Here is a 13,486-nt window from a genome sequence, read left to right as displayed (position 1 = left end):
AAACAAAAGCTAAAACAATATTAGTCCAAGAATCTTATATTTTATTTGTTCAAAAATGACAACACAGCGTTTTTTGTAACAAGGTTTAGCAAACCAATATATTGTAACTTGACATTAACATGATCAGTTCTAGATGATGCCTGTTTAGTGTTTGATTCGCAGACCCATTCCATTTCACAATAATGTATATAACGTTTGTAAAATGTTGAAGGCATAGTGTTATATTTTAATAAAATTATGGGATGAAAAAAAGTCAAATTGAATACTAAATACAGTATATTTCATGGATATGCATAATGTTAACATTAGCAGATGACATTTGGCATCATGTTGATTGTATTTTTTAACCAGTAGCTGCTACATTTCTCCAAAGTGGTTAAGTAAAAAATTATGAATGCATACATACTATATGCAACCATTTTGCTTGTCCCAAAGTCCACTAAAGTGCAAAGCATTATTGGAAGGACTGATAGAGGTACAATAAACTGACTCTCTTTTGTCTCCAATACACACAGCTATAAAGAATGTACGTGCAGACAGGAAACCGATCCATTCTTCTCTCAAACGGAGAATTGGAACCATAATATTTTGCTCAACATTAATGTCACTTTCCTTCATATTCCCTAATTCATAACTCATACTATGAATAGCTTTTTTTATCTGGCACAAATCAACCAGGACATGTTGTGAAATGTAGATTAGTCCATAAACACTTTTATAAAAGGCAACATTTCACGGTTACACCTGGTTTACCTCAAAACTAAATCAAATGTACAACGGACGCACTTTTAGATCTTTAAGATAACCATTAATGCGGTAAAAGAAACAGAAAGCTGTCTTGAGTTTCATTAAAACATCATACAGAATATATAAAACAAATGAGAAATTAGCAGCTATACAATTCAAAATGGCTGGCGGTTTATATCCAAAGATTCCTCACATTAGTTTATAGGTTACATGGTCACTTAAAAATGGTTAAGTGTAAAAAAAAGAAGTTATAATAGGCAATTCTATATATTGAAGAATAATAACATTATATCTGATGATATAGAATCATGCATTCTGACTCTTTGACACAAACATACCGATACATACCTTAAAAAATGTTTTTTTTTGCATACTCTTCGTGACACTCGCATTATGTCTCTTCCTTTATTTTCTTAGAATTTCAATTTTTTTTACCTCAAGTTACTGTGGCTATATACAATGCAATCTGCATCTTCTCAACGCTTCCCCACTGCCATCCTGGTATAGGTCCAAGCAGCTCACCGCCGCGCTCCCTCGGCTCAGAAAGGAGAGTGTACTACTGCACCTGGAAGACATTTATCTTGCTGGTGTTTTTCAGCGTCTGTCTCCGGTTGCAGAACCACACCCTCACCACCTCACGGTCGTAGTTGAGCTCCCGTGCGATCTCCGTGATCTCCTGGCCCGTGGGCAGGGCGTTCTTCTCAAAGTAAGTGTTGAGGACCTCGATGGCCTGCGGCGTGAAGCTGGTGCGCCGCTTGCGTTTCTTGGACGGCTCTCCGCCCACGAACTCCATCAGATTCTGCTGGCCTTTCTGGTTCCAGAGCTCTGCTTCCGCCAGCCAGCGCTCCAACACCGGCTTCAGCTTCTGGGCACTTTTAGGCGTGATGTCCAGCTTTTCGAATCTGCCGTTTCACAACCCCTCAGTTAGGTTAATTCAGAATCATGTTGTTTAACATAAAAATATGAATCTGACACAGCATCACCAACATACTACAGCATCACACCCCAGGCTCCACAGATGGATGTGTGTAATTCCAAGTGTCTAAACAAAAGCTGCAGGACAATCAGCCCTGTGTAAGAGCAGCCCAGTCCTCCTGTGTTATATATTAAACCTTGCCCTTGGATACATTTAGCCCTTCACAGACGCAAGATGAATGCCTTTCCATCCAGCTCTCACCATAAACACCATGTTACTGCTTTTTAACATTCAAATTTAGTATTACCCCTGTTTAATCTCAATGACAGCAGGGCCTCTATATTAAAGATGAAATATTTTTATCAAATGTCTTATCTAAATGACTACACACATTATAATGCTTGCTAATGCAAGCATGAGGATGCATTGTATTCAGGCGAGGGGGAGGGGGCTTACCTGCAGATAGCTGATTGGCTGTATGCAGGACCCTCCGTGGCTGTCAGGGCCTGCCCCACTTGTGTCTGCGTCAGACCCAAGGAGAGTCGGCGGATCTTAAAATTCTTGGCAAACTCTCGGATCTCCTCCAGATTAATGCCCTCCTCATTGTTGACCGTATGCTGGGGCTCTAGGCAGGAGGGGGGGAAAACAGTAGAATTGAGTCCAGTTATAAATACCCTGCTATGGGAGTTATGCTGGGCGTGGAGGAGCAGGTGTTCATACTGCTGACAAGCTGGCCCACTGTTGCAATGTCTGCACAGGAGATGGGGATGGGCGTGGCGGCTGTCTTCACAGAGGCCTGCGGGGCGATGATGACTGGCGACTGGGCGACAGTTGTGACCGAGGCCTAGAAGGGAAGAGGCAACACATTCCACTTCAAAAAAGGATGCCTTTATCAGGGCCAGTTTATCGACATTGTACCATGTCCCATTTTCCAATTGAATCGATAAAAGGTTACCGGCCATACTTTGATTTAAACTATTCTACCTGCATGTTGGGCTTGTTTAGGCCGGACGCAGCAGAGTCCTTAGGCAGCATGGCGGCAGCGATGGGGGCTGCGGTGGCTCCTCCCCCAAGAGTAGCCACGATCTGGCCCTGGGCGTTGAACAGCAGCTGCGGGGTGACGGTCTGGAGCTGGAGCCCCTGCAGGGGGAGGGTGTGAGTGGCAGCTCCGCCCAGAGAGGCGGGGTTCAGAAGGAGCGGGAGCGTCCCGATGACCTTTAGAGAACAAGAGCACATTATTCAGGTCGGTTAGTACGACAGTCTTGGCCTCCTCTTCCATCACAGCGTTAGCTTTTTTTTAATATAAAATTCAACCAACCAATAATAGAAAATACATAAAATACTTGTTCGCTTGCATTACTCATAAAAAGTTTAATATCCTGTTGTTCGATTAATAATGTGAACACAATATTTACTAAACTATATTTTTGAAGAACAACAAAATCCAATATTGACTAATAACAGCCGTCGTTAGTAACAGCCGTAATAAGTAATAGCCATCATTGGTAAAAGATGTCATACAATAAATAACAATGTGTGTGTAATGGCTCTTGAATCACAATAATCCCTACACACATAGCATAAGCAGAACATAGGTAGCAGATGCCCCGCTGAAACCCACCTGTCCTTGAGCGTTGGTGATGACCTGGCTGGTGAGGCCCGTCATATTGGACATGGCCGTGGTGAAGATGGGAGTGGAGGTTAGCGAACTTAGGAACTGGGGCTGTGCTCCGAAGGATGCAGCGCTGAACTAAAAACAAGATACAAGTTAAATTATCAACGACTATAGCTTTACTCGTTTATCAATGCAGAGGTCTTAGCGACTGGAAACTGGATACCAATGGTGGCACTGTAATCAAAAAGAGAGAGTGTGACAGTTCAAAAAAACGTTTTTCAGATGGTGAACGTATTAATATCAGGTCAACTAAAAGAGGTTAACCTATAGTCCTCAACCTCTACCAGAAAAACACTTTATTATGCTGCGCTCCTAACATGCTTCAAACAACGTCCTCAATCTGTCTACAACCTACTTCTTGATCGCAGGTAAAAAATGCTAACTCACAATGGCGGGGTTGAGCGAGAGCCCGGCGGTCTGCAGCGCCGCCACCGAGATGCTGGGCTGAGCGATGGTGGTAGCGATCGCCGAGGCCATCTGGGCTGCAGCCACCTGGCTCGCCGTCACCTGGGTGCCGGTCACCTGCGTAGGCTGAGACGTCACCTGCGGCAGGGAGGCGGCCTGCGGCTGGAACAAGGTGGCGGCGGTCGTCTGCAGCTGAGGCTGCAGGGAGTTGAGCACGGTCGCAGCTTGGAGAGAAAACAACCAACGGTCATTGTCGAGGAAAGAGATCACACAGACCTCAGGATCAGCAATTATAACACGTTCAGCTAAGCAATCAAATCAGAGAGAAGTATATATGCAAAACATAATGGCAAAACATAGCATGTACTTGTCTTGATGTAAGAAAGGAATAGGGGTCAGCTGCTGGATGGATAGTATTGCATTCATTTAAAGTAGCTTGTAATTAAAGAATAATTGAACACCTACTTTTACTTAAACATGTATATATACTTTGATGCATAATATCCTGTCTTATAACTTTACAAGCCCTATATGACTGATCAACGAACGTATCGTTTCTCCTCACTCCCTTTATTTAATCACATTACATTATCATTATACTCATCTAATCTAACACACAAACCGCAGTACCTTGAAGGCCTGCTAATGGCAGTTTGAGGAGGTTCCCGGCTGTGGTGGCTGCAGTTAATCCGGGCAGCGTAGCTACATTGGTGGTGGGGAGTGTGAGCACAGCCAGGCCCCCCTGACCCCCCAGAGACCCCGCCATGCTGAGGGGGATTAGCAGAGGTTGGCCAAGGGACCCCGCTTGGGCCATCATCCCCGTCATCAGCTGGGCAAAGCTCTCTTGCGTCAGCAACTTTAGGCGGGGATAAAGCGATGATGAGGCTCTCTGTGGAGGAGAGTTTCTTCCTACAAGCTATCAGAGCCTTGAACAATGAGTCATTAACTCTTAACAGACACTTTTCCCTTAAAGTATTTGCAGTGTTCACTTTTAACCTGTGTTGTATATTTTGGGATATTTTTATCCGGTATTTTGTTTATAGCCTAGCTTTCTAAGTGTGATGTTCTTGGCATATGCACTGCTTAGGAGTTTGATGGAATAATATTTCACTATATTTACTTGTAGGTGACAAATATAATTTCTCAAATCTTGTATCTTGAGGTGTAGAAGGCAATCAGTGAATTAGTGAGTGATTAGTGTGTTGAGCTTGTGATCTTAGTTAACATACCTGCGGACATGCCTGTACGTTGATGGGTAGGGTGGCCTGCGTTTGGTGTAGGGCTGCACTGATAGGAATCGTTGGCGCTAGTGTTTGAAGGGCGGGGCCTGTGGCATCCACGGTTATGACCTGCTGCTCTCTGACATCTGAGCAAACAGTGGAAGTGTAAATTTATAACAGGTCTGATGTTATTTTTGCCATGTGAAATTATTTCAAGTTCTTTTGGCAAAACTGACCTCCCACAACAGTGATGATACCATAGATTTTCATACAATACGTTCTGAAATGATACAGGTAATTCAAATCATGAATTCACATTTGACAAAACCTTGGACCTTTTTAGTGTACCATTTTCAGCTAAACTTGGAACATTGACGTCATTGGATAGTTTTGGAGTAACCAAATCCTGGACCAATGGCGTGAACAGCTTGAACCTAATTTATAGTCATATTGGGTGAACTGATCAAGCTGGCGCACAGTTCATATGTCGATGTGTTGCGTGTCGCACGTCTCTGATATTTTGGAACTTGTGAACTGTGCATTGTGGTAACCCAGTTCCATCGTGCCCCGCCTCCCTCCAATCAGTGCAAGTCTCAGATGCGAAAAAAGTAGAAAAAAGCGATTTATTGAATCCAAATCATAGCATGGGGTATCTCCCGCCACGGTAAAACTACAAATCCTAGTCTGGGCTCCATGAGCCACTGTGGACGCTCCGATCCTCTCTCACACGCTGTACCGGTCTTTGGATGCGGTGGTCCGGCTGTGTAGTCCGTCGGTCTCCTCTGGAACGACTCTCTGGAGCAATGGTCCGTCCGGGGAGGGATCTCCGTCCGGTCCGAGATCCTGTACCAGACCCACACATTCTCCTTAGACCTCGGATCCGCTTCTCTATTATACCCCTCACCTGTGTCTGATTGCCTTCATCCTTCGCAGGTGTTTCCCATTTGCGTTGAGTGGGGCCACGCTAATGCGGTCCCTGGCGCCCTCTGGGGGAAATGGGTGGTAGACCGCCTGTATCACCTGCCCCCTGGGCTTCCAGGGCCGCTGTGTCGGGGCCAGGTTGCCACACTGCTCCACCCTTTGATGAAGGCAAGGGGCGCCTCTGACTGCCCAGAGGCATGCGTCCCGACGGGACAGGGCATCGGCGTTGGCGTGCTCCCGCCTGGGTCCGTGGTCCACCTTGAACCAATAGTCCTGTAGGGCCAGAAACCATCTCGTTACCCTGGCGTTGGTATCCTTGGTGGTGGCCATCCACTTGAGTGGGGCATGGTCCGTCACCAGGGTGAATTCCCGGCCCAGGAGGTAGTACCGCAGCTTGTCCAAGGCCCACTTGATGGCCATGGCCTCCTTCTCCACGGTGGAGTAGTTCATTTCATTGGGGAGGAGTTTCCGGCTGATATACGTTACCGGATGTTCCTCCGTGTTCCGGACCTGTGATAGAACTGCCCCAAGCCTCACCTCTGAGGAGTGTACTATTAAAGGCAGAGTAAAGTCAGGATTTAGTAGGATGGGCTTGGAGCAGAGGGCTTGTCTAAGTAGCCTGAATGCCCCTTCTGCTGCCTCTGACCAGGTTACACGGTCTGGTAGAGCCATCCGGGTTAGGTCATGGAGGGGGCTTGCCAGAGTGGCGAAACCGGGAATGAATCTCTGATAATATCCCACAAGACGGAGGAAAGACTTTATCTGCTTCTTGGTGGTGGGGCGGGGCCAGTCCAGGATGGTCATTCCCGCATCCGACTCTGTAGCCCAGATGGCACCTGGCTGGGTTGGCGATGACGCCCGCCTTCCTCAGCTCCCCCAGGACCGCCCGTAGGTGTCGCAGGTGGACGTCCCAGCTGGCGCTATCATCGATGTAGGCGTAGGCCTGGTGTGGTTGCAGGAGACGTTGCTCCGTAACGCCTGCCGCCGTTCTGGTGTCGTGTTGAGCGACCGTTGTTCTCCCGGGTATCTCCGAGAACACGTCCTGGTGCTGCAGCACAACGTTGGCGAGGTCCTGTTCCTGGGCGGGGCTGAGGTCGTCTCCCATCGGGACCTCAGGCACGCCTTGCCGGGCGACAACGACCAACGGAGCCGGAACCGGTAGGGTTGTCCCAGCCTTCCACTGTTTAAGGAGGTTAACATGGTACAGCTGGGTGGGTTTACGCCTCCCCGGCTGCCGCACCCGGTAGTTCAACTCCCCCACGCGGTCGATCACCTCATACAGTCCCTGCCACTTGGCCAGGAACTTGCATTCGGCTGTTGGAATGAGGACCAGGACCCACTCACCTGGCCAGAAGAGGCGCAGCTGGGCCCCGCGGTTGTAGGTCCACGCCTGGCCCTGCTGTGCCTTGTGAAGGTGTTCCCGGACTATGGGCCAGACCTGAGCCATTCTCTCCCATACCTGTTCGACGTTGTCCACCAGGGTACGATGGGGGGAGGGTCGGCTCTCCCAAGCCTCTTTAGCTAGGTCCAGGAGTCCCCTTGGCCACCGTCCATATAGCAGTTCAAAGGGGGAAACCCTGTGGAGGCTTGGGGTACCTCGCAAACTGCGAAGAGGACGTGGGGAAGGAGCTGGTCCCAGTTTTTTCCGTCTGTCCCCATGGCCTTCTTCAGCATCTGCTTAAGGGTTTTGTTGAACCTTTCAACAAGCCCGTCCGTCTGGGGGTGATGTACCGAAGTCCTCAGCTGCTTCACCTGTAGGAGACTAAGAAGCTCCTTTAGCACTCGTGACATAAAACACGACCCCTGGTCCATTAAAATCCCCCGTGCTATCCCCACCCGACTAAAAAGCAGCATTAGCTCCCAGGCTCCTGCCTTAGCAGTTGCGGTGCGGAGGGGCAGGGCTTCCAGGTAGTGGGTGGAATAGTCCACCATGACTAATATATATCGATGGACCCGGCTGGCTTTTGGGAGAGGCCCCACAATGTCTAGTGCCAGCCGGTCGAAGGGTACCTCTATAATGGGCATCAGGATCAACAGACTTCGGGTTGAGGGTCTCGGGGCTGTGCGCTGGCACTCCGGACACGCCTGGCAGTACTCTGCAACATCCTTTTTTATCCCGGACCAGTAGAACCTGTCTAGGATCCGATCCCTAGTTTTGTCCATGCCTAGGTTGGCCCATAAGACGTGCTTGTGGGCCATGAAGAGGACCTTACTGATATACGGGCGAGGCACAACCAACTGCTGTTATTACTCCCCCCCTCTCTGCTACCCTATAAAGAAGGCCTGTCCAGGTGCAGAAATGTGGGTGAGGTAGGGTACTCACAGTGTCCCTGGCCTGACCGTCATGGGAGAGGACTTGGCTCCAGGTATGTTTCAGGGTGTCATCCTGCAGTTGTGCAGTGGCAAACTGTCGGTCTGACCCCCTCCCGGGTTGGGGAAAGTCTGAGAGCTCCGTGAGGAGGAAACTGTCCGCCTCCCCTAGAACAGCAGACTGTTCTGACGCTGTCATGGTGTCGGGGGTCCCCGATGGGTCCAGGCGGGGAGTCTCGCCGGTTGGGTCGGCTGGTGGGCCTGGTGGTGTGGGACCGTCTCTCCCTGTGACGTCTCCCTCTCCAGATGTCTCTGCTGGGGAGGAGTGGGGCACCCGGGCTCCAAAGGCGTGTTGGACCGGTGGTCTGCGTCACCTCGGTTGCGGTCGAGGCGGTCTGGTTCCTGGCTCTGCTTTCCATAGCCGGTGGAAGATCAGTAGGGGCACTGGGAGATTGGGTACGATCCCGGCCCTTACTGTGAAGGCCCCTCGGGGGGTCCGCACGACCACATGGCACGTGGCATAAGTGCGGTTGTCCCCATGTACGCAGGCGACCTCCATGGGCTCCCCCGCCCTTCCGACAGCTAGGTCAGGCCGCAGGAAGGTGACGACACTCCCCGTGTAAATGAGGGCCTGAGTGTCCTTGTCGCCAACCCGAGTCGGGAGGTTTTGGGCTCCAGCCTCCTGATGCGCCCAAGAGATGGTGAGGAGGCATGGTCCTGGTCGGCCTTCCCTGTTCTCCAGGCACTGGCGAGCGAGGTGTCCTGTCTGGCCACAGTTAAAACACCGCCATTCCTCTCTCGCTTGCGGCAGTTGGGTCTGCGGTCTCGGCGGAGCTATCCGTCGAGACCGCAGACCCAGCTCCTCAGCAGACCCAGCTCCTCAGCTTATCCGCCGTGTTCGGGTGGTTGGTGGCGTGGGTTCTCTGGGCGTCCGGTGGAAGCTGGCGGCTAGCTGATCAAGAGCGCTGGGGCCTTCATCTCCAGCAAAACCATCTTATAATGAGCCGACGTGCTGAGCGATCTGGGACCTCACAGTGACCTTGGGGTCGAACCACCAGTCGTGGAACCGTTGGGCCCGGGCAGCAAGGCTGTGTCCATAGTAGGCCTACGCCAGAACTACCTGCTTGAGTATCTGGTACTAACTTGCCTGTTCCGGGGTTAAGTCCTGACTCGCCTGCTGGGCGGGTCCAGTAAGGAAGGGGGCCAAATGTAGGCCCACTGGTCCTCCGGACAGTTTTCTCTCCGGGCTGTCCTCTCGAAAATTTCGAGGTATGCCTCCACATCGTCCTCCGGTCCTAATTTGTTGAGGCGGCTGGTGGGCGCCGATATCGGAGAGGCAGCCGAAGTGTGCGCATTTGAGTCGTAAATCCTCCTGCCAGAGGATTTACTTTTTAAAAAATCTGTAGCGCGGTCGGATTGCCTGCACTCTCCACCATAAGTGGTTGTGCCCCACCTCCCCCCAATCAGTGCAAGTCTCTGATGCGAAAAAAGCTAAATTTATTGAATCCAAATCATAGCATGGGGTATCTCCCGCCACGGTAAAACTACAAATCATAGTCTGGGCTCTGTGAGCCACTGTGGACGCTCCGGTCCTCTCTCACGCGCTGTCCCGGCCTTTGGATGCGGTGGTCCGGCTGTGTAGTCTGTCAGCCTCCTCTGGAACGAGTCTCTGAAGCAATGGTCCATCCGGGGAGAGAATCTCGGTCTGGTCCGAGATCCTGTACTTGACCCACACGTTCTCCTTAGACCGCGTATCCGCTTCTCTTTTATACCCCTCACCTGCGTCTGATGCCTTCATCCTTCGCAGGTGTTTTCCATTTGCGTTGAGTGGGGCCACGCTAATGCAGTCCCTGGCGCCCTCTGGGGGAAATGGGTGGTAGACCGCCTGTATCACCTGCCCCCTGGGCTTCCAGGGCCGCTGTGTCGGGGCCAGGTTGCCACATCATCCACACCAATGAGTAGGCCAAACAGCAACTACAAATCTCAATGGTTATGCACTTCACAAACGGCGCATCCAGGCAACTATAAGGCAGCTTTAGTGGTATTGCAATGCATCACCATTTGAAGAAATTACCTGCTCCCCCAGCGATCTTAGTGGCAGTAGGTGTGTCTTGGATGCTGCTGACGTCAGGTTGTTTCGGGGCCTGGTCGTCTCTTCCTTCCAACCTGGATTCCACTTTGTCATCTGATAACGAGGACGCAGTGGAAGAGTCTACCTCTACTTCTAGCACACGGATCGTCTCATGGCCAGACATTACAATCACCTGAAACACAGCCAGGGTTCACGGGTTAACAGAAAGCAAAATACAGGTCAAGTAACGTAAATTGACCCTTGCAGTCCCTTTGGAACCCTTAAACCCTTCCTACAGCTCATCTTACATTATGCGAGGAAGCATGTTCGATGCATCATCTGATGCATCCATCATACATGATCTGGTGAATTATCTTTTTCATGCAATCCTTTGTTGATGTTGCTTTATAACCCTGGTCTCAAAGATTTCCTAATTTTATCTATGTTTAAGTCTATCCCATCGAAATACAGCCATTTTTGTCAAACCTTTTTTATTATTTTACAAAACATTTCCGTATTTATACTGATTATTCAGTCACTATTCTTCAGGGTTAGGGTTAGGTCTTGGCACCTAACCTAGCCATATTGAACCCGGTTTGGAGAGAGACACGTGACTCATGGGATGAAGGGATAATGACGGCCCGAGGGGACGGGCAGCAAGACAACCTTGGCTGAAGGGCAAGGTGCAGAGACAACGCAGGAAGAGAGAGGATGCATACCTGGTGGTCTTTGGCAGGAAATTTCAAAGTGCAGGAACTAAATGGCTGAATAAAGACTTCTGCAGTCAGACAGTGAATGGCTACGGAGAACAGAGAGGCCAAGCATATGTTAGGACACAGTGAACCAAAACAAAACAAACAAAAAAAGACAAATGATTAGAGCATGGGTCCCCCAAAGCAAGTACAAGTGCATCAGCCCACAAGCAGTTCAAGCAATGCTCTCTCAAGCTTTCTTAGCATTCATAACAAGAAGCATTGCTTATGTTTGCTGACCATGTCTACATAGAATGTTGCCGAAGGAAAACAAATATATTTGATCAATAAGCATGGCAGCAGATTGGTACACAACAACGCATCAAGTTGAGGGTAGTGGTAAAGCAGAGTATTGCATGTTATTGTTATGATATGGTACATGAAGGCGACATCAGTCAATGATCTCAAAGCTACCCAGGGTTTAAATCAGTTTAGTATTCTTGCAGTTAGAGGCGGGGGTACCTGTTCATTGACAGTAAGTGGGGCAGCTTTAGCAGGGATGTCCTGTGAGTCCATGTTTTTAGCACACATACAACCCCTCTGCAGCTTGAATTCTGTGACAACATAAGGAAGACACCAATGCATGTAGTCACTTATATTTATACTTTACGACAACCATAAACAAAAACTACTATAAGGGTTTGCAAACGGCGTGGACACGGACAGGGGAACCATAAATAGTGTGGGTATCTTAAGGGGAAAACATAAGACATGGCCATATGGTTAGGACTTTTTCTTTGATTCATGGCTATTTCTGTCACGCTATGAATAGATTATATTTGATGGGCCTAAACAGGCCCACCCTCTCTGTTGTACTTGAACACGTTTTGGGAGAACATGAATGAAGGAGCTGCAATGTATATGAGGTGGTCGTCAGTGATGAATCAAAAGCTCCAAAATTATAAGGATGACCATTTTCTGACAGTAGGACCGTCTTTACAAATGGTGATCTGTCAAAACTTCAGCTGGGGATAACGACCACCACCCCACCCCCATTCGCGGCAATAAAAGTCTCGCCGCGACGGCTACTTTTGGGAACAAACTGTTACCACCCGGTGTGCACGACAGATCGCGTCTCAACCCCATGCCTAGAGACCGAATATAATGTGTTTCCCTCTCTTTATCATAAATATATAAATTATGCTAATTACGAGCATTGCATATTAACCCAAACTCATTTCCTCTCGCCGCTTCGTCGCTACATAGGGATACGCGGCGGGCAGTATTAGACGGGTGGGAATTATTTGCAACTTACCAAGCAGATCTATTTTATTTTCAGTTGTCCTCCCCTTCTAAATGGTCCTTGTCACAATTTGTTTCAGTCACACATAATTAAAAATTCATCTCAGCTTCCAGACAGGCGCTGTGACTGCACACAAAAGAGGCATTTGCATTGATAAGGAGGGGTTGCAATGTGAGGATCTCCTATTTCTCAATATTTAATGACGTTTTCCTTTTGGACAACAATTCAAATCATCAGAAATCCTCCGGGTGTCAAATTAAAAAGCCATTATCTGTTGTAAAGTAAAGGAAAATTAGAAAAATGTGGCCCTTTGCACTACGTCATGAACATAATTTATGCAAGAAAAAAAGCCTTGCATTGAAAAATGTCTGCCTCGACTTCAGAGGAGCTGCGGTCCTCTTAAAGGGACAGTGCATCCCTCTTAAAGGGAAAGTGCATCATACAACGGGGAGAGGGGAAGGCTATTGTACATTTGTATTTGTATGTAGGTCTTTAGGGAAGCACTGAAAGTATGTGTCTATATTCGGAACATTAGTATTAGTAAATACATAACATTCATGCAGACAGTATTAGGCGGATACAGTGTTTGTTAAAATATTTGATAATGATAATGTATTAACCTTAAAATCAATTGTTCGACCATCCATAAAAACATGTCCTGCCCTTGACTGTGAGCATTCTCATATGACATTTGTGTAGCAGGCGAATAAGACACTTTAGGGGTCAGAAGGTCTAGATACATTTTACATTTTTTGTTGCACACCATCCATGTCTTCGGATGGAATTCACGAAGCTGTCTAAGGAAGACGTAGATGTAAATTACTAATAATAAAAGTGTCTGCTAATAATGTACCTACTTTCTGATAAATGATACCACCTCGTTCCTAGGCGTTCTCGCGCGACGAAAAGCACGGGAAGAGATGCTTCAAATGAGCGTTATTGGTAAGAGAAAGCGGGACTTTCTATTGCATTGATTTTATCTGCAATAGAGGGAGGGACTTCCGATAAAGGGATATTCGAGTTTGAGTTCCATTTTTCGGATATTGATTTGTAAAATGACACATGAATTCTCATTGATGTCGATATTTATGTCATTTTCTCATTCTTCTAGCGCATGGGATTGTCAACTGGCGTGTACAGCTCAGAGGAAGTGAACATACCGGAAGTTGTTTGTAGCAGGGCGACATAACGTTACACTGAAGGATCCTCTCCCTGCCTAAACCAGC

The 13,486-nt window shown here is 48.3% G+C and overlaps 1 protein-coding gene across 2 annotated transcripts; it reads right to left on the bottom strand.

Moving 5' to 3' along the window:
• Positions 1-144: 144 nt before the first annotated feature.
• pou6f1 (POU class 6 homeobox 1) lies at positions 145-12,497 on the bottom strand. Of its 2 annotated transcripts, XM_079742508.1 has the most exons (12): positions 12,273-12,294; positions 11,480-11,571; positions 10,985-11,064; positions 10,269-10,458; positions 4,973-5,109; positions 4,374-4,599; positions 3,726-3,967; positions 3,285-3,413; positions 2,648-2,878; positions 2,384-2,507; positions 2,120-2,288; positions 145-1,649 (listed from the first exon to the last, which is right to left on the bottom strand). In XM_079742508.1, the coding sequence occupies exons 4-12, from the start codon at positions 10,447-10,449 to the stop codon at positions 1,304-1,306; spliced, it is 1,785 nt and encodes a 594-aa protein (XP_079598634.1). In that variant the 5' UTR covers positions 10,450-10,458; positions 10,985-11,064; positions 11,480-11,571; positions 12,273-12,294; the 3' UTR covers positions 145-1,303. The 2 variants fall into 2 exon arrangements, with proteins under 2 accessions (XP_079598634.1, XP_079598633.1); XM_079742507.1 differs by lacking the exon at positions 10,985-11,064 and having other exon boundaries at positions 12,273-12,497.
• Positions 12,498-13,486: the final 989 nt, after the last annotated feature.

The sequence above is a fragment of the Pollachius pollachius genome, assembly GCF_949987615.1.
Source record: "Pollachius pollachius genome assembly, chromosome: 8".
In the NCBI taxonomy this organism is placed as follows: domain Eukaryota; kingdom Metazoa; phylum Chordata; class Actinopteri; order Gadiformes; family Gadidae; genus Pollachius; species Pollachius pollachius.
The sequence above is the reverse complement of the archived record's forward strand: the minus strand, read 5'-3'. Positions and strand labels throughout refer to the sequence as shown.